Here is a 21,782-nt window from a genome sequence, read left to right as displayed (position 1 = left end):
ACCCAGACTTTGGGATGTTTTCCTCTCTTTTTTCCCTTCCCCCTCCTCCTCTCACCTCCCCAACCCTCTCTCCGTAATGCATCCTCCTCAACGCCTCTCCCTGTTTGGGAAGAGAAAAAAAAAAAAAAAAAAAAAAACAGGCAAAAAAAGGAAAAACAATGAGCGAGTTCCAGTTCAGGTATCATGGTTTCTCTCCAAGGGTTGGTTCCTGTGTTCCAGGCGAGAATTATGCTGTCGACCCGGGCTTGGCCTCCTTTCCTCCCTGGTCTCGACTTGCTTTTGTCCCCCAAGACGTCCCACATCTCTTCCTGAGCTTGTGGGGGATCCTCTTCTATTATTCCCTTCTCCACTAGCTCCTTTTTCTTGCCTTTCTGACCTAGTCTTGTTGAGCTCTGCCATGAGAATGTTTTCTGCTTCTTTGTAGTCCTTGTAGTATACAAACGAGCCATTGGGGTTTCTAACTTTCAGTGTAGCAGGGTATAATAGCTGGCACTTTACTTTTTTGTTGTACAGAAATGAGCAAATTTTGGTAAATTCTTTTCTCCTTCTGGATACTTCCGCTGAATAATCCCCAAAAATTAGCAGTCTGTTGCCTTGATATTGTAGTGGACGCTTTCGTTCTCTAAAGGCCCTCAATATTTCCTCCTTATGCTTATAATCAAGGTACTTGACAATCACCTGCCTGGCTCTTATCGGGGTATTCTTGTTTGAGTTTTGGCCCTCTCCCTTATTAGCCTCCTGGTGTCTCAGTGGACCCACTCTGTGGGCTCTTTCAACTCTGAATTTCGCCTTTATGCCCAGGGCCTGCGGTAGCTCCCACTCGCATATATTATCCAACTGTCCAATCGACACAGACTCTGGCAACCCGACTATACGTAGGTTGTTTCGTCTCGATCTGTTTTCCAAATCGTCCGCTTTATCCTTCAAGTATTCATTAGATTTTGCTAGAGCTGCTATTTGCGCTTGCATAGCCAGTATTGTCTCCTCGGAGTCAGATATTCTCTGCTCTGATTCTGCCAGTCTAGATGCATGGGCATTTATCTGTTTTTGCATATTAGCTAATGATGTTTGTATGGCTGCCTCAATAGCCACTTTAATCTCTTTTGACAAGTGTGATGTCACTTCTTCAGCCAGTTTTTTATAGTCCACATTAAGCTTTTGTGTGTACTTGTCTTGGCCTGCAGGTGGTGCTGTTTTCTTAGTTCTCTTTGTCTGGACTGGGCCACCACCTCCATCCCCCAATAGCTTGCAGGCTTGTGATGTTGGTGTAGTAAGCTGCTTTTTGTTTCCTTTGGAAGGGGTATTATTAATTCTTGCATTTGACTTCCTGTGAGTCTGAGTGGGATTAATCTCCCTGTACTGTTTGTCAGTTTCATCCTCCAACACTGCTGTGTCTCTGAGCTGCCCTGCTTTGCCTGCATCTTCTCTCCCCTCTGCCTCCATATCTCCTTCATCCTCCCATTGGGATCCACCATCATCAGTCCCCTGCATCCACCTCTCTCCTGCTGTGTCCTCCTGTGACTCCTCGCTCATATCTTCCTTATCTCCTGTCTCCTCGCTCATATCTCCCTTATCTCTCCCCTTCCAGCTCTGTGTTTGCTTTTCTGTGTCTCTCACCATGCGTTCAGGCTCCTCCCCCATCAGGCTCGGCGCCATTATCTTATCTTCTCCTCTGTCCATATCAAAGCTTCTCCAGGCTGACTCACTGCTCCCAGAGCTTCTCAGGAGGTACCGTTCCATAGCTGTCTGCTTTAGGTAACCTCCTGTGCTGCTCTCTGTTTGGTGGCTCGTCCGGGGGGGTCTGTTTTTAGTCGGTTTCTGTGAGGGGTGGCAGGAGCTCTCCTCTAAGCTTCCACCTCAGCCAGGACAGGAACAGGAAGTTCATATTTTTTGTTTTTAAAATTTTTGGTTAATGTTTTTTTTTTTTTTTTTTGCATTTATTAGTTTTCTTGTTAAAACAGATAATTTTTTTTTTCTCCTGTACTTTATAGCATATCATTAAAAGGGGTGTCCACTACATTTTCTATAATAAAGGGGTTCTCCCATGAACAATGTTAATTTTAATTAATAGATCTTGGAATAATAATAATTTCCACAATTGGAGGTTTTTTAAAAAAAAAAAAAAAAACAAAACAAAAAACAAAAAAAAACCAATGTCTTTGTGCTGAGATCTTATATATGTGTCCCTACTATGTGCTGTGTAATGGTCGTGTGATTGTACAGGGTCATGGTCTGATCATACCACAGCTCATGGGCCGGGGAGGAAGTAAAAAAATATACAGACATTACATCATGGGATCTCAAATAAGTCTTTCTTTGAGATCAAACATTTTTTTTAATACAGGCAGGGAAATGCTTTACCTCACAAAAAGAATCCGCTGTGATCCCATGCTGTGCTATCTGTATACTCTTTTGCCTCTTCCCTTGCCCAGGAGCTGTGGTATGATCAGACCATGTCTCTGTACGGTCAGACACGGCCATTACACAGTACACAGCAGGTGCACATATATAAGATTATCTCAGCACTGGAACATTTTTTTCCACACATCCAATTGTGGAATTTATTTTTTTTTCAAAATTTGTCGATTTAAAATGAACTTTAAAATTCACTTTGTTCTTGGGAAAACGCATTTAAATTCAGACCATCGGTGTATTAAAATAAAACAGAACATATACTCACCTACTGGACCCTTCTCGTTCTGCCACACCGTTACCTATGTCCTTCATTGCTGCCCTGCTGCTTCTTTCAGAAGATGTCACCTGACATCATCTGGAAGTAAATGTCAACTTCTGGTGATTTGGAAGAAACAGTCTTTTCCAGCTGAGACTGAATGTGAAGGCTGCAGCCGATCAGTGGATTGGTTTTAGCGGTCATGTGGCCAGAAGAGGAAGCCAGGAGACTTGTGGGAGAAACAGAGGGTGCAATGGCAGGGGGTCTGATAGGGGAATATTTCTCTCTTTTTTTTCCGTTTAATAGCTCTAATAGGCTCATTTTTAACATAAAGTGTAGTTTAACCCCTTAACGACCGCCGATACGCCTTTTAACGGCGGTAATTAAGGGTACTTCTTCCGATCCGCCGCTTTTTATAGCGGTATAGCTATAGGTATAGCGCCCCCCAGAGTCAGAAAATCTCCGGGATTTCAGCTACCGGGAGTAGCTGAGACCCCGGAGATCATGATCAGGGTCGTTTTTTCCGGTCCCCATTCACGTGATCACCGTTACAAGCCATGTAACAGCGATGACGTGAAAGTTAATGTCGCGCCGCTAAAAAAATAATTCTCCCATCTAGTATGATCAAACCTGTCAGATGGGAGATGAATGACCTCCTCCAGTCCCCGGTGTGGACAAAATCTCCTCACCCCTCCGGTCCCCGTCCCCCTTCCCACGATCTAAAATGGCCGCCGCCACACGAGTCGTGTCCCGCCGCATTGTTCCTTCTTCTTTGATTTCTGTGCTATCTGACATGTCAGATGGCACAGAAAGGTCCTCCCAGGTCACCCCCTGCCAGGCTATCACCCCGGTATCCCCCGTTCTCCCTCGTTACATCCTGCAGCATCAGTCCCCCGCGCCACTCCTCCTCCTTGTCTTCAGTGAAATGCTGCTCGCCTCGCATGCGCAGAGCGCCTGTCAGCCGGCTCTCTGCACACAGGGACACAGCTTGCTGCAGGTTTACACTATTGTGCTATGGACCCGGGGAGCGTGCTGGGGAGTGAGAGTGCAGTATCACTGCTATCACACTCCTCACATAATGCCTACACTTCCAGAAAATGGTGGATACTTTCCCTGAGCATATCCCCATGTCCTGGAACACAGAGTCGTGTGGGACTTCCAAAATGGATTACGGCAGACCAGATTTTTTTTTTTCAATAAATTGGTGAAAGAGGGAATGTGTTGGGGAGTGTTTTTTTCAAATACATTTTTTTTGTCTTTTTTTTTTTTTTTTATTATTGACTGGGTTTTGATGTTGGGTATCTGATAGATGCCATGACATCGCAAACCCCAGGGCTTGATGCCAGGTGACATTACACACTAGTCTCAACCCCATATATTACCCCATTTGACACCGCACCAGGGCAACGGGATGAGCTGGGGAAAAGCGCCAGGATTGGCACATCTAATGGATGCGCCACTTCTGGGGCGGCTGCGACCTGCTAAATTTAGGCTGGGAAGGGCTAATAACTATGGACCTTCCCACCCTGTGAATACCAGACCACAGTTGTCCGCTTTGCCTTAGCTGTTGATCCAATTTGGGGGGGGACCCCATGTTTGTTTTTTTTATTATTTATTTATAAATAATTATAAAAAAAGAGCCTGGTGACCCTCCAAATTGGATCAGCAACCAAGGTGAAGCTGCCAGCTGTGGTTTGCAGGCTGAAGCCATCTGCTTTACCCAAGCTGGCTATCAAAAATGGTGGGACGCCACGTTTTTATTTTTTTTTTTATTTTTTTTTTGGCTAAATACAAGTTTAGGCACCCTTTAGTGCCACATGAAAGTCACTAAAGGGTACCAGCTTAGAATATGTAGGGGGGGTTGGACATTATATATGTGTTTGACATCTGTCTGTCCTTCCATCATTCCTAGCTTTTTAGGTTGCGTGCCCACGATTAGGGTTTCAATCGCTTTGGATGCTGAGTTTTCGCTGAGTGGTACAGTAGAAGTGCAGTGGGAGGATTTATAGAAATCTCCTGCTTACGGTGCTTATTTTCTCCACAGCATAAACTGACATGTGGTGCTGCAACATGTCAATTTATGCTGCGGAGACGAGAGTTCTCTGCGAAGAGAATAGAGCTAAAGTCAGGAGCAACCCTAAACTTGAACCGTGGTCATGGACATCACTCACATCTCCACAGACTGTGTCTGACACATAGCCAAAAAGTGAGAAATTTGCTGCTAGAGCAACGTTTTTGTGATGCCCCTGGGGGTTCAAAATGCTCACTATACCCCTGAATAAAACCCTTGAGGGGTCTAGTTTCCAAATTGGGGTCACTTGTAGAGGGTTTCTGCTGTATAGGTACCCTAGGGGCCTTGAAAATGCAACATGGTGCTCGCAATCTATTTCAGCTTTACTAAAATTCAATTGGTGCTCCGTCCATTCCAAGCCCTCCTGTTTGTCCAAACAGGTTTTTGTCCAGATTTGTAGGGTATCCCTGCACTGATAAGAAATTGGATAACAAACTGTGGGGTCCACTTTTTGATGTTTCCTCTTGAAAAAGTGATACATTTGATGCTAAAGCAAGATTTTTGTGAAAAAATATGAAGATTTTTGATATGACGACTTAAGGTTATCAAAATCTGTGAAGTACCTGTGGGTTTAAAATGCTCACTATACCATGGGAAGAAATCCTTGAGGGGTCTAGTTTCCAGAATGGGGTCACTTGTGGGGGAGCTCCACTGTTTAGGCAAATCAGGAGCTTTCCAAACACGATATGGCGCCCACTAATGATTCCAGCCAATTTTGCAGTTTAATGGCGCTCCTTCCCATCTGAGCCCCGCCGTGCACCCAAACATTTGATTTCCAGCACATATCAGGTACTGGCATACTCAGGAGAAATTGCACAATACATTTTTGCTGCATTTTTTTCCTGATACCCTTGTAAAAAAAAAAAGAAAGCTACTTGGTTGAAGCAACAATTTTGTGGTAAAAATGTATTTTTTTTTATTTTCACAGCTCAACGTTATAAAATTCTGTGAAGCCCCCGGGGGTTCCAAGTTCTCACCAAACATCTAGATAAATTCCTTGAGGGGTCTAATTTCCAAAATGCGGTCACTTGTGGGAGGTTTTTGCTGTTTAGGTTCCTAAGGGGCCCTACAAATTCAAAATGGTGCCCGCTATCTTTTTCAGCCAAATTTGCTTTCCAAAATTCAAACATTGCTCCTTCTGTTCTGGCCCTCCCATTTGTCCAACAGAGGTTTCTGACCACATGTGGGGTATCAGCACGCTCACAAGAAATTGGATAACAAATTTTGTGTTCCATTTTGTTGTGTTACTTCTTCAAAAATTGTATAAATTGGTGCAACATTTTTAGGTAAAATATATATAATTTTTTTCATTCCACATTGCTTTTGTTCTGGTGAGGCAAATTAAGGGTTAATAAACTTCTTGGATGTGGTTTTGAGTACTTTGAGGGGTGCAGTTTTTAGAATGGTGTCACTTTTGGGTATTTTATGTCACTTTGGCTTCTCAAAGTCACTTCAAATGTGATGTCGTCCCTAAAAAATTGGTTTTGTGAATTTTGTTGAAAAAAATGGGAAATTGCTGATGAACTTTGAACCCTTCTAACTTCCTAACCCCAAAAAATGTTGTTTCAGAAACTGCGCTAATGTAAAGTAGACTTGTGGGAAATGTTATTTATTAACCATTTTGTGTGACATAACTCTCTGGTTTAAGGGCATAACAATTAAAATTTTGAAAATTGCAAAATTGTCAACATTTTCATCAAATTTATAACATGAAGTACAATATGTCACGAAAAAGCAATCTGAGAATCAATAGGATCCGTTGAAGCGTTTCAGAGTTATAACCTCATAAAGGGACACTGATCAGAATTGCAAAAAATGGCCTGGGCATTAAGTACAAAACTGGCTTCGTCCTTAAGGGGTTAAAACTCCTAAAATATTGCTATACAACATGTTTATTTTGGTGTTCTTAGATAAGGGTTAGTGCCGCAGGGTTTTTGAGATTCAGCTCTCAGGCAGCTGACTTCAGCCTATTATTTCATTATACAAATTCACAAGTTTCCTAAATTTACTGCAGGCAGATCGTAAGAAGTTACGTTTTTAAAAGAGAAAGGAAAAGGTCCTATTGCTTAACACACATGGTCTATCTCCATTTTCTTTATCGTTCCTATGGGAGACCCAGACATTGGGTGTATAGCTTCTGCCTCCGGAGGACACACAAAGTACTACACTAAAAAGTGTAGCTCCTCCCTCTGAGCTTATACACCCCCTGGAGAACCAGATCTACCCAGTTTATCGCTTTGTGTTCAGGAGGCACACATCCACACATGCATTCTCATCTGATTTTTCATTTTTGGAAAGAGTTTGAAGAAAAGCGGGTCCAAGCCTGGACCCCCAGCATGTCCCTTCTCACCCCACTGTGTCGGCGGTGCTGTTAAGGTTGATTCCAAGGCTGGAGCCTTACATGCCGTGCTTTTTCACCATCCCTCCGGGCTCTGGCTTGAAGTGGGAGCCAGCACGGTTCTCCATGCTTGGCAGGAGACCGGTCCACATCCGCAGCCCTACAGGATCCTGCTGGACCGGAGAACTCGCCCCCTGGGACTTGGAACCCTACGTCTCAGCAAGCTAAGTACCTGAGACGTTTATATATGGGGGTCCCTTGTACTTTATTGTTGGGGGAGAGTGTGCTGAGTGATTTTTGTGACATTTCCGGCGGATTCTCTGGCTGTCGCCTGAGAACCGCGCTGATGGTGCCTGCGCGCCGGCCGCACCGCTCAAATTTAGGCCCCGGGTTCGCCGGAGGCCTACTTTCGGTTTCACTGCCCTCGCATGTCATTTATGCAAAGGGACAGTGCGGCTCCGCCCAGCGGCCGTTCGACACAGGGGAGAGACACTCCTCACCGAGTTCATGTCTCCTCCCCTGTAGGTCTCTTTGGCCCTCCAGATCCCGCTCTCAGAGTGAGTCCCGCCCCCTCTCTTCACTCCGGCGCCATTTTCTCAGCGTTCATCCCTGCTGAGGTGCTTGGGGGTCCAGGCTTTGGGATCTGGAGGGCACACAAACCGCTCCAGCGGTCTGGTAAGCCACAACCTCCGGTTGTGGACCTTCTGTATATACTCTCTGGGGGTCATTCTGGCAGAGCCCCCACTTCAGCAGCATGTCTCACACGAGGAGCAAGGCTCCAAAGCTGTATTCAGTATGCACTGCATGTAATCTCCTACTGCCTGAACCGAGCACCTATCCACATTGTGATGTCTGCTCTAACCTGACGATGCCTCAGCCTGGAATCGCCCCCCCAGTGGTCTCTCAGGCTGCTCCGGTCCCTGTGGCTGAACCCCCGGCTTGGGTATAATCCTTATCTAGGTCTATCTCCCAGTCTTTTGCCGACTCCATGGGACAGCTGTCCAGGACTTTGCTGAACATGCATCAGCCCCCTTCACAGGGTGCCTCTGCTGCTAGGGCTCTCTCAGCGGAGCTCACAGAGGATTCATCATCTGGTCCCAGACCCCGTCCTCCTAAAAGGAGACGCAGGGCTCCCTCTCCTTCCTCGTCCCGCGGTTCTGTTTCAGACGCTGACTCGCGGGACGAGGAGGATGCCTTTACAGGGGGCTCGGACGCTAACTCCATGTGCCCCATTGATCTGTCAGAAAGTGACTCAGATGTTAGTGATTTGATTGCGTCCATTAATTCTGTACTGGATCTCAATTCGCCAGTGTCAGAGGAACAACCCTTTCTGGCAGAAAAGCACCAGTTTACCTCGCCTAAGAGGACAAAGAGTGTGTTCTTTAACCACTCCAGTTTTCAGGCCGCTGTGTCCAAGCCCAGGGCCTGTCCTGACAAACGCTTCCCAAAGCGTGGTTCTGATGACCGGTTTCCATTTCCACCTGAGGTGGTCAAGGAGTGGGCTCGTTCACCAAAGGTAGACCCTCCGGTGTCTAGGCTATCAGCCCGGACCGTTGTGTCGGTGGCTGACGGCACCTCACTTAAGGATTCCACTGACCGCCAGGTCGACCTTCTGGCCAAATCTGTGTATGAAGCTGCGGGGGCCTCGTTCTCCCCAACTTTTGCAGCAGTGTGTGCTCTCAAAGCCATCTCTGCTTCTCTAGAGGAGATGCATTCCCTCGCCAGGGAATCTATGCCCGAAATGGTTGCTTTAACTTCCCAAGCTTCAGCTTTTTCATCCTATGCCATGTCTGCCATGCCGGAGGCTTCTCACCGCACTGCGGTGGCTTCGGCTAATTCCCTCACTATCCGCAGGATCCTGTGGCTTCGAGAGTGGAAGGCAGATGCTTCCTCGAAGAAGTTCCTTGCTGGACTCCCTTTTGCTGGGTCCAGGCTGTTCGGAGAACAGCTGGATGAAATTATTAAGGAGGCTACTGGCGGGAAGAGTACTTCCATGCCACAAACCAAAACCAGGAAACCTGTCCAGGGTAGGAATCAGTCGAGGTTTCGTTCCTTTCGTTCCTCCAACTGGTCGTCCTCTAAGCCCTCGGCCTCGTCCACTAACTCAGCCAAGGACCAAAAATCCAGCTGGCGCACAAAAGCGCGTCCACAGAAGACCGCAGAAGCTGCTGCCACTAAGGCAGCCTCCTCTTGACTATCTGTCCGCGCCAGCAACGTCCTTAGTCGGTGGCAGGCTCTCCCACTTTGGCGACGTGTGGTTTCAACACGTCTCCGATCAGTGGGTGCGGGATATCATCTCCCACGGCTACAGGATAGAATTCTCTTCCAGCCCGCCAAACAGATTTTTTTCTGTCAACTCCCCCCTGCTCCAAGGCCGCCGCCTTCTCTCAGGCCGTGGCATCCTTGCAGGCCAACGGAGTAATTGTACCGGTTCCCGCCCGGGAACGGTTCAGAGGTTTCTACTCAAATCTCTTCCTAGTCCCCAAAAAGGACGGTTCCTTCCGGCCCATCCTGGATCTCAAGCTTCTCAACAAGCATGTTCAGGTTCGGCATTTTCGCATGGAGTCTCTGCGATCAGTCATTGCCTCAATGACCCAAGGGGATTTCCTGGCATCCATCGACATCAGAGATGCCTATCTGCATGTGCCAATTGCAGTGTCACACCAGCGTTGGCTACGTTTTGCAATCGGAGAGGAACATTTCCAATTCGTGGCTCTCCCCTTCGGGTTAGCCACGGCCCCTCGGGTATTCACCAAGGTCATGACAGCAGTGGTTGCGGTTCTGCACCTCCAGGGGTTGGCAGTGATTCCTTACCTGGACGACCTTCTAGTCAAGGCTTCATCCAGCGCAGACTGTCAGCGGAGTGTCTCGCTCACTCTCGCCACTCTAGCCCAATTCGGGTGGCTTGTCAATCTGCCCAAATCCACTCTGACTCCGACCCAGAGTCTCACGTACCTAGGGATGCAGTTCGAGACTCTGCCGGCACTTGTGAAGCTGCCCTTAGTCAAACAATAGTCCCTCCAACTGGCGGTGCGCTCTCTGCTGAGGCCCCGCCGTTATTCCATCAGGCACCTGATGCAGGTGCTGGGTCAAATGGTGGCCTCCATGGAGGCGGTTCCCTTTGCCCAGTTCCATCTGCGCCCCCTGCAGCTGGACATTCTCCGCTGTTGGGACAAGCAGCCTTCCTCCTTGCACAGGCTAGTGGCTCTGTCGCCACAGACCAGGAGCTCTCTTCAGTGGTGGCTTCGGCCCCTCTCTCTGTCTCAGGGGCGCTCCTTCCTGGCCCCGTCCTGGGTGATCCTCACCACGGATGCCAGTCTATCCGGCTGGGGAGCGGTATGTCTCCACCACCGAGCGCAGGGCACTTGGACTCCGTCCGAGTCAGCCCTCTCGATCAATGTGCTGGAAACCAGAACTGTGCTTCTAGCTCTCCTAGCCTTTCACCACCTGTTGGCGGGCAAGCACATCCGAGTCCAGTCAGACAACACGACAGCTGTTGCCTACATCAATCACCAAGGCGGGACACGCAGCCGCCTGGCAATGTTGGAGGTTCAACGCATCCTTCAATGGACGGAGGACTCCAAGTCCACCATATCCGCAGTCCACATCCCAGGCGTGGAAAACTGGGAAGCAGATTATCTCAGTCGTCAAACCGTGGACAGTGGCGAGTGGTCCCTGCATCCGGCAGTGTTTCAGTCAATCTGCCGCAAGTGGGGCACTCCGGAAGTGGACCTAATGGCATCCCGTCACAACAACAAGGTTCCGGTTTACGTGGCTCGCTCCCACGATCCTCAGGCCTTTGCAGCGGACGCTCTGGTTCAAGATTGGTCCCAGTTTCGTCTGTCCTACGTGTTTCCCCCTCTAGCTCTCTTGCCCAGTGTTCTGCGCAAGATCAGAATGGAGGGCCGTCGAGTCATCCTCATTGCTCCGGACTGGCCCAGGCGAGCTTGGTACCCAGACCTGCTCCATCTGTCCGTAGAGGTGCCGTGGCATCTTCCAGACCGTCCAGACCTTCTCTCACAAGGTCCGTTTTTCCGCCAGAATTCTGCGGCTCTCAGATTGACGGCGTGGCTCTTGAGTCCTGGATCTTGACTGCTTCGGGTATCCCCCCTGAAGTCATCTCCACTATGACTCGGGCCTGTAAGTCTTCCTCTGCCAAGATCTATCACAGGACTTGGAAGATTTTCCTGTCCTGGTGTCGCTCTTCCGTCCATTCTCCTTGGCCTTTTTCCTTGCCGACCCTTCTGTCTTTTCTACAGTCCGGTCTGCAGCTAGGACTATCCCTAAACGCTCTCAAGGGACAAGTCTCAGCTTTGTCAGTTCTGTTCCAGCGGCGTATCGCCCGGCTCTCTCAGGTCCGCACCTTCATGCAAGGTGCGTCTCACATCATCCCGCCTTACCGGCAGCCCTTGGATCCCTGGGACCTCAATTTGGTTCTCACGGTTTTGAAGAAACCCCCCTTTGAGCCTCTTAGGGAGGTTTCTTTGTTTCGTCTTTCACAGAAGGTGGTCTTTCTAGTGGCCATAACTTCCCTCAGGAGAGTCTCTGATTTAGCTGCGCTCTCTTCGGAGTCACCTTTTTTGGTTTTTCATCAAGACAAGGTGGTTCTCCTTCCGACTCCGGACTTTCTCCCTAAGGTGGTTTCTCCTTTCCACCTTAACCAGGACATTACCCTACCTTCCTTTTGTCCGGCTCCTGTTCATCGCTTTGAAAAAGCGTTGCATACTCTGGATCTGGTGCGGGCGCTCCGGATCTATGTGTCTCGCACCGCTGCTCTTAGGCGGTGCACCTCTCTTTTTGTGCTAACCACAGGTCGGCGTAAGGGCCTCTCTGCTTCTAAGCCGACCTTAGCCCGTTGGATTAGGTCGACCATTTCGGATGTCTACCAGTGTTCTCAGGTGCCTCTCCCGCCGGGGATCAAGGCACACTCGACCAGAGCTGTCGGTGCCTCTTGGGCTTTCAGGCACCAGGCTACGGCTCAGCAAGTCTGTCAGGCTGCCACTTGGACTAGCCTGCATACCTTTTCAAAGCACTACCAAGTGCATGCTCATGCTTCGGCAGATGCGAGCTTGGGCAGACGCATCCTTCAGGCGGCTGTCGCCCACTTGTGAAGTTAGGTTCCGCCTACTTCCCAGTTTTTCTGTTGATTCCCACCCATGGACTGCTTTGAGACGTCCCAATGTCTGGGTCTCCCATAGGAACGATAAAGAAAAAGAGAACTTTGTTTACTTACCGTAAATTCTTTTTCTTATAGTTCCGTATTGGGAGACCCAGCACCCTCCCTGTTGCCTGTTGGCAGTTTCTTGTTCCGCGTGTTATCACCGGCTGTTGTCGTAGACAGAGACTCCGGTTGTTCCGGTTCTTGCTCTGTTTTTACTTGTGGGTGGCTATTCTCCTTCAGCTTTTGCACTAAACTGGCTAGATCTGGTTCTCCAGGGGGTGTATAAGCTCAGAGGGAGGAGCTACACTTTTGAGTGTAGTACTTTGTGTGTCCTCCGGAGGCAGAAGCTATACACCCAATGTCTGGGTCTCCCAATACGGAACTATAAGAAAAAGAATTTACGGTAAGTAAACAAAATTCTCTTTTTTTCCACCTGCCAATAAAAAAAATGTCTGTTTTAACTACCTGAGGACCACCGTCACGTGAAAGAACATTACTAACCTGCAGAGATCTGGTTAATCTGCAGGTTAATAGCGTTTAGAACCTGCCCAGCACCTGCACTTTGAACCCTGCTGCCAGGAGGAAGTTAACTTTAATCCTCTCAGCAGCGTTCACGTTGCAGTCACGGAGGTGGCGCTCGCGAGTTCAGTCACCGCTCAGTGTATGGAGAATGGCAGCTGTGACCGCCCCCGTACTGACTGACAGCTGGGTCTAATAATGAGCGACTATGAAAAGAGATATATATAATTGGTTAGATTACCGAATATTCTTTACTGAAGAGACTTTTTTAATACAGAGCTGTTCAGTAAAATTGCAAATTGTATCTCATTATTTAATCATTGTGTTTCCTTTGTAGCTCGAAAAATATAAAATGCAAAGTGGATAAATATCACTTGGTACCATGGAAACGACAGGCTTGAGTTCTACTAATGAAAAGCTAATTAAGCAGATTTTTGGTTCCATGTTTCCATAGTTATTGATTAACCATAGTACATTGTGATTCCTGTCATAATGGAATATATCACCTTCTATTCTTTCATTAAAAAGATTCAGTGAAGTATTTTTTTTTTTATTATAGTTTGTAGGGACAGCCATATTGTCTTTATTTTTATGAGGATGATTTAATTCCTATAGTCCACTGTGCCTTATGCCAGGCAAGAAATGGTGATTCAGTTCATCCCCGTCATCATCTTATAGAGGCTGTATGAAGAGGTTTCTGTCAGAATATGAAAAGATCAATATCTAAAGGAGGTGTTGTTTTAAATAATTTCCTAAATACTTTTAATTAGCAAGTCAGTCATTTTATCTATGGACGTAATTGTAGAATTTCAATGTCTGCCGTTATTGTTAAACTAACAAAAACCTGTCTTTGAGTGTTAATAGCATAGCAGGGTGTGAAAATGGTCAGTACAAAGCTCTCCTGCTGTGACCTGAAGATATCTTCAAAAATACATGGTGGACAGCAATTGCCTCTGCTTATTGCAACACTCCTTTTTTCTCCAGTATTAGATAAGAAATATAGGGCGGACAGCAGTGTGAGCAGGCTCTTCTTAGCTTAGTAGTTCTGTGTCTCCAGTATTAGCTCAGAAATATATGGTGGACAGTAGTATGATCTGCCTCTTCTTACTTCAACACTTCTGGTATCTCCAGTCTATATCAAAAATACAGGGGACACAGCAATGTATTTGACCTGTTCTTACCTCAGCAGCCACGGTTTTTCTAGTATTAAATCAAGAAGATGGAGTAGACTGCAATGTAAGCAGCTTAACTCTCCTGGTATTTCCATTTATTGATTAGATAGACAGGGTGGCAGCAGTGTGAGCAGCCTCTTCTTACCTCAACACCTTTTGTTATTTTCGGTATTAGACCAGAAATACAAGGTGGACAGCTTTGTGAGAAGCTTCTTCTGATCCTGAAGATGCCAGGGGATATTCTATAAGAAGAGGCTGCTCACACTGCCGCCCATCACGTTAATCTAATCTATTAGTGGAGATACCAGAGGTACTGAGATAAGCTCAGGTAAGACAATGGTATATCCAGAATTGGATCAGAAAGACAGGGTGGACATCAGTGTGAGTGGCCTATTTGTATCCTCTACACCCCTGGTATCTCCAATATTAGATAGAAAATATATGGGTGGACAGCAGTGTAAGCAGCCTCCTCTAACTTTAGCACTCCAGATATCACCAGAATAAGATCTGATAAACATGGTGGACAGCAGTGTGAGAAACCTCTTCTTTCCTCCACACCCCCGATAGGTCCAGTATTAGATCAGATAGACAGGGTGATCAGCCTTTTCTACTGCAGCACCCCTGGATCTCCAGTAAGCTGATATCCACTGGGAGCACATCTTCCAACACATGAAAGGAGGGGCAGAGCTTCTTACTGCACACGTTCAAAGGTCTCTATTATACTAAAATTCTACAGGTTTCTGCCAGTCTTCAGGGGGACCATTCTAATTTGCTATACTGATCACCTCAGTAGAAAAAACGCAAGCGTGATTTGCTAAATAAATGTTTTTAGAAATGTATTTCTAATTAAATTTCCTTTTTATATTTTGTTTTATATTTAAATAGAATATCTTTAAGAAGGAGTGGATAAGCTGCTAGTATATCAGCGAGCATAATCCTTTTAGCATCAACCATAGTAATACTGTAGGATGCTGTTCTGCAGCCACCTCCATTTAACGTTAACTATGGTGCATAAATGATGTATCTTCACTGTCTATAATCTAGGTCAATGTGCGTAATTTCTTCTACTCTTCGAACCTAAGGGTCTACACTTGGCTATATCTTCTTGCTTCTTTCTAGAGGAACATGTCATTCTTTTTTTCAATAGATCATATCCAAGTTAAAGGATGAAATTGTTCTAATGGAGAAAGAACAAAGTGATCTTGATCTCCATATTTCTCGGACAGATTTGTGGTGTGAGAATCTTGGCATGTGGCGGGCGCTAATCAACATCAGTGAGGTGAGTAGTGTGGCAGGAGATGGATCATTGCACGTTACAGCGTTGGGTGTAAGTATGAAGAATTGTTGGGTTTTAATTAATGAATATGCCCAGTTGTATCACTTTTTCATTTTGGACAATCTTGAGATACACAGAATTTGTGCCAAGCCAAGCCCTATTCTCTTTGGTCACATCTAACATAACATTGATTACTCACAGCTGTTTATCTATGAGGACAGACATCTGAACATTTTGCCCTCACCCATGACAGTATCTGAGAGCGAGTGGGATCCGATCCGATTACTGGAAAGGAAGCCAAGAGTACAAAAAACCCCAAACAACTCCCACTTCTTCCTTGTATTTGGTTTCTTGTCCTTTGTATGTAGGAGCCTTGAGCACACGGCTGGAGCAGCTGAGAATCATAGAACACTATAGCATGTTCTGTAGCATCTGCTAGTTAGAATGGCTGTAAGTACAGGGGCCCAGTTGGGAGCTGAAATGTGAACATCAGTCTGGGAGAATCTGCATTTAATGCTTCAGTATCTGTCAATGTTTGATATCTGGCCTAGAAGTTGTTGTCTGCCTCAGGGGGACCTTGTGTTGCAGTAGTCCTGGGCCCTAGTGATTCTCGAATGTTTTGCAGCATGGCATTTCATGTTGGGCTTGCAGCCTAGGCATCTGGTCTGCAGCCTGGCGTGTCTCATTTACAGTGCCTTGCGAAAGTATTTGGCCCCCTTGAATTATTCAACCTTTTAACACATTTCAGGCTACAAACATAAAGATAAAAATTGTAATGTTATGGTGAAGAATCAACAAGTGGGACACAATTGTGAAGTTGAACAAAATGTATTGCTTATTTTAAACTTTTTTTTAAAAAAATAAATAACTGAAAAGTGGGGCAGGAAATATTATTTGTCCCCTTTACTTTCAGTACAGCAAACTCACTCTAGAAGTTCATTGAGGATCTCTGAATGATCCAATGTTGTCCTAAATAACTGATGATGATAAATATAAGCCACCTGTGTGTAATCAAGTCTCCATATAAATGCACCTGCTCTGTGATAGTCTCAGTGTTCTGTTTAAAGCAGCACAGAGAGCATCATGAAGACCAAGGAACACAACAGGCAGGTCCGTGATACTGTTGTGGAGAATCTTATAGCTGGATTTGGTTACAAAAGGATTTCCAAAACTTTAAACATCCTAAGGAGCACTGTACATGTGATCATATTGAAATGGAAGGAGTATCATACCACTGCAAATCTACCAAGACCCAGCCGTCCATACAAACTTTCATCTCAAACAAGGAGAAGACTGATCAGAGACGCAGCCAAGAGGCCCATGATCACTCTGAATGAACTTCAGAGATCTACAGCTGAGATGGGAGAGTCTGTCCATAGGACAACAATCAGTCGTACACTGCACAAATCTGGCCTTTATGGAAGAGTGTCAAGGAGAAAGCCAATTCTCAAAGATATCCATAAAAAGTGTTGTTTAAAGTTTGCCACAAGCCACCTGAGAGACACACCAAACATGTGAAAGAAGGTGCTCTGGTCAGATGAAACCAAAATCGAAGTATTTGGGCACAATGCCAAATGTTATGTTTGGCGTTAAAGCAACACAGCTCATCAGCCTGAACACACCATCCCCACTGTCAAACATGGTGGTGGCAGCATCATGTTTTGGGACTGCTTTTCTTCAGCAGGGACAGGGAAGATGGTTAAAATTGATGGGAAGATGGATGGAGCCAAATACATGACCATTCTTGAAGAAAACCTGTTGGAGTCTGCAAAATACCTGAGACTGGGACGGAGATTTATCTTCCAACAAGACAATGATTACAAACGTAAAGCAAAATCTACAATGGAATGGTTCACGAATAAACGTATCCAGGTGTTAGAATGGCCAAGTCAAAGTCCAGACCTGAATCCAACCAAGAATCTGTGGAAAGAGCTGAAAACTGCTGTTCACAAACACTCTCCATCCAACCTCACTCAGCTCCAGCTGTTTGCAAAGGAAGAATGGGCAAGAATTTCAGTCTCTCGATGTGCAAAACTGATAGTCACTTGGGGTATGTCTCTATCAGCAGTAATCACAGCAAAAGGTGGCGCTACAAAGTATTAACTTTAAAGGGAGCGAATAATATTGCACGCCCCACTTTTCAGTTTTTTATTTTTTAAAAAAGTTTAAAATAAGCAATAAATTTCGTTCAACTTCACAATTGTGTCCCACTTGTTGATTCTTCACCATTACATTAAAATTTGTATCTTTATGTTTGAAGCCTGAAATGTGGGAAAAGCAGGCAGGACACAGAGGGGGAGCAGCATACTCACTCAGGCCGTGTGGATGTTGGTGCGACCATCAAATAGACTCTGACACATAAGTAAACCAAGTCTCTGGGTGCCGCTGCCTCTCTGGGGAGCTCGTCCGGGAATCCGTTCCCGTTGGTATTGCTGGTGGTCCTGACCTGCCTCCATGCACTGATTTTCGACGTTTCTGAGTGACCCCTCGGCCTGAAGCTTTCGGGGTCCCGCTCCCTACAGTTTGATAGAGGAGCTGTGCTCTCGATGGCTGACACTTGAGATTTCTGTGGACCGCATGGGTTGGAAAGCCCTATCCCCCTCGTTGTGTTGGTGCCTTTGATCTCTGAGCTCTTGGGAAAAGTTCATAATTAACCTGTGGAGGATCGTCTCTTTTATCAGGTTGCGTGAAGCTACGCCCTGATCTAGGGTCCAGTACCCCGCCGTGCTTTGTACCAGTCCGGTTACTAGATATTCCAATGCCGACCGTTCACCAAAACCTTTAAGTCTGGCTCCTTTCTCCAATACCCTGTGACCAGTTCTTCGACTCCTCTGGTCCCAGACAATCGTCTGCGACCTAGCCAAAGTCTCCCAGGGAGCTACAACTCCCCTAGTTCCTCACTCTGAGGGCTACCACTCGACTCCCTAAGTCCCTCCCACCAGGTTGCCTGACACCTAGGCAAGTGGCTCTATTCCAGTTTGATTAATAGTTGTCCTAGGACAAATAGTAAGCGCTTGACCCAGTAATTGCTTATGATTCTGCAGCTGGTTACACAGGCAAAAACACCCCAAAAAATTGCCCAGATAGAGTTTATAAGGATTGAATTAGAGATTTTGCCGTAATGGAAAAAATCTCATGAACCAGCGCTGAATAATAAGACACTAATAGAAAATTATTAATTTTTTTATTTTTTAATTTTTAAATTTTTTAAAAATTACTATTTTAATACAGAAAATCTAATGCATGCTGCTGAACAAACATTAACCACAATAAAACCACACTGTCGTGAGGCCCCGGCCGGTGGCGGTCACGATATATAACAGATCAAAAAAATCCTACTTAAAGGCTTGATCCAATAAAATGTTCAAGAATAAAATATCATATATATATATATATTTCTTTTTTTAAAAGGAATGATTGTAAAGGCTGAGAAACCGGTAGGTGGAAATACCGGTAGGTGGAAAGCAATCCTCCTATTTATATCAAAACACTATCTGCTGAAACATGGGGGTTCTTTTAGAGGTTCCCAAGTTTGGGGCATACAAAGGGTACTGAGAGATTGGAGGGGGGGGATTTCATTAGAAAAATGTCGAGGGCTGAGAGCCATTGGATTTTTGAATTAAATACTTTGAGGCCTAGTGGCCTCAATAATGATATTGAGCTCTTCGCCTTCGACTAAGTTTTTGATTCTGTGGATGGAAAAAGTTATACATCTAATAAAAACTAAAAAATAATAAGAACTAAGAAGTAAAAAATAATAAAAAATAGATTTTTAAAAATATAAAAAATATAAAAACAAACAAATAATCATAACTAAAATTAGTCGGATGGTAGTGGGGAGGCAATTCACCCAGAGAAGAGTTTAAGTGCTATTGCAAAATAATATTGCAAAATAATTTTGCAAAATAATTATGCATGTGTATATATATAAACATGAAATATAAAAATATGAAATAAAAATTACTAAAAACTAGTGACCGTTAAATTATATAGAGTGAGAGATACCAATAGAAAAAGTTTCTCTATTATATATAGGGAGTACCTTGAGCCACCAAATTTTATATAATTACATTTTATACAACTTATTTTACTGTGAGATTCTCTTGAAATTTATTTCTTAAAAAATCTCTGCATTAATTACATGTTGTAAGTTTTTAACTCAAATTTTTTTATATGAATGTTGTATGTTTTTTATTCATATATACATATATTTTTATTCTTGTCTTGGTTTCTGCGGATCAGCAGCTAACTTTGTAACTATAAATAGCTCCTAAAGGAGCAACTGGGCTATCCTTGAGGAAGGGGACCGGTGACGCCCCCGAAACGCGCGTCGGATTTGGACTTTGCTCAGTTCTTGAATATGAAGTGGACGTAACTGTCTCTTCTTTCTATCCACTACGGGATCTACTTTCTTGGCGGGCTAACGCCCAGAACAAGCTCTCAGCTAAGTCTGCAGTCTTGGACTGGTTTCTGTGTTAATCTAGCAGACTTTCATCTGGCACCCGGGTGTCTGGACGCAATTCTCTGTGCATCAGGACCCGGCATTAGCTGTTTCCATCAGCTAGGAGGAAAACTTTGTTCCACGCAAGGACCACGTACCACGGTACCCTCCTGATCGGTATCAGCGTCAGGTAATACACACTGGGGATCTGTAATGGGCCCCCAGTGTGCTGGCACATTTACCGTTAATCCATACTAGGAGCGTGGTTTATCCAGCCTCAATCAGGGATCGTGAGTGCAGCGTGTGAGAATCTAACTAAGTACAGAACATTGTTCTTGTCTTGTTACAGGTATCCTGAAATAGGAGGATTGCTTTCCACCTACCGGTATTTCCACCTACCGGTTTCTCAGCCTTTACAATCATTCCTTTTAAAAAAAGAAATATATATATATATATATATATATATATATATGAATGATATTTTATTCTTGAACATTTTATTGGATCAAGCCTTTAAGTAGGATTTTTTTTGATCTGTTATATATCGTGACCGCCACCGGCCGGGGCCTCACGACAGTGTGGTTTTATTGTGGTTAATGTTTGTTCAGCAGCATGCATTAGATTTTCTGTATTAAAATAGTAATTTTTAAAAAATTTAAAAATTAAAAAATAAAAAATTTAATAATTTTCTATTAGTGTCTTATTATTCAGCGCTGGTTCATGAGATTTTTTCCATTACGGCAAAATCTCTAATTCTATTCCAGTTTGACCACCCACTGGTGTGCCTGACAGGGTGTTGTGTAAGATGACTAGGATTTGAATGCTGATGGAAGCAATACCAAAGGGTAGGATGCCAGAACCATGGGGGTGGGTTCTGCACCATAAGAAAAAGGAGTGCAGTTCCCTGTGGCACCCTGACTAGTCCAGGGGTGTCACATGAACTCAACCTAAAACTGTTGAAAGTCCAGTGTGGGAAGTCTCAAAATGGACTGGTCAACTTTTAGCTTGGCAAAATTTCTACGTCCCAGTTATCCTTCTAGTGGGAGTGGGTCATAATTGTGATAACACAAATGAAATCCTTGTTAGCCCAGTTAATCTTCATGGTCTGAAGTCATAATTTGGATTAAGTTGGTTAGTCATTTAGATTTCAGGTTAGCCTTCTATGGGGACTTGTAGGTTAATCATGGCTAAGCTTAAAACCAGTGCAAGTCCAGTTGATCCTTTTGGTCTGGTGTCATAAGATGGACTGCTAAGCATTTAAGTTGATGAACACTTACATTTCAATGTATTCTCTTAGTTGGAGATGCAAGATGGATATGGCTGTGGTAGGCTGAATAAAACCATCCTAAGTCCAGTTAAGGCTCCTAGTTGGAATTACAAATTTACTATTAGCAGGTTCCTACCTGCCCATAATGGTGTAGGCTTCTTTAGCCCAGTTAGATGCATTTGGTAGGAACCCAGCAAAAAAGAGATACGCCTTGATGTTGGCTGCTGGGCTCACTTAAACTGGCCTTTTTCATGAGCTAAGAATCTTTTACATTTATTTCCTTAGCAGTGATGCATGTCCAAATTCCTGTATTCAATATTTGCATGCGTTAGTGTTTGAGTTCAGCTGAATTTTTGATGGAGTCACAAAGTGGACGCTCAGTGATTAAACCATCATTTACCCCAATCTACCCTCCTGGTATGCAGTAGTAAGAAAAATTGATGGTGTCAAGTCTATATACCGCTCTGCCCTCCAAATATTAGGTGTGAGTTGGACTCTCTGTTATGCGGGGCTGATAAACCACCAATTGCTCCAATCTGCTCTCTACTACATTTTCTTATCTCAATGGAAAATGTCAACAATATTGGGTTTGATGTTATATAATATTTTAAGAAGGTGCAGCTGCTGAGCCTAGTGGCCTCTAGGAACCCTATTCAAGGTCTTGTTATTACCAGGTTCTTTGAGTCACTTGACTTCTGTTTCCATTAACATGCGAAGTCTTAGTACCAGTTCCTATATATTTCAGTTGTTGGTTAGGTGTCTCAATCAGTACAGAATATCTAGTTAAATCCGAGTAAGATAACCAACCAACCAACCATATAGGTAAAGTCTATAAATATAGACCCTGTCTGAAAGAGTTGTTGTAA

The 21,782-nt window shown here is 44.8% G+C and overlaps 1 protein-coding gene across 1 annotated transcript in view; it reads left to right on the top strand.

Annotated features, from left to right (window-relative positions):
* SNX25 (sorting nexin 25) overlaps positions 1 to 21,782 on the top strand; it is a 300,594-nt gene that overhangs the window by 248,737 nt on the left and 30,075 nt on the right. The window contains exon 11 of the mRNA XM_075347132.1: positions 15,080 to 15,211. Within this exon, the coding sequence (XP_075203247.1) occupies positions 15,080 to 15,211 (132 nt within the window). The remainder of the gene's footprint in view (positions 1 to 15,079; positions 15,212 to 21,782) is intronic.

The sequence above is a fragment of the Anomaloglossus baeobatrachus genome, chromosome 1 (assembly GCF_048569485.1).
Source record: "Anomaloglossus baeobatrachus isolate aAnoBae1 chromosome 1, aAnoBae1.hap1, whole genome shotgun sequence".
Lineage (NCBI taxonomy): Eukaryota > Metazoa > Chordata > Amphibia > Anura > Aromobatidae > Anomaloglossus > Anomaloglossus baeobatrachus.
This window is presented reverse-complemented; position numbering and strand designations above follow the sequence as displayed.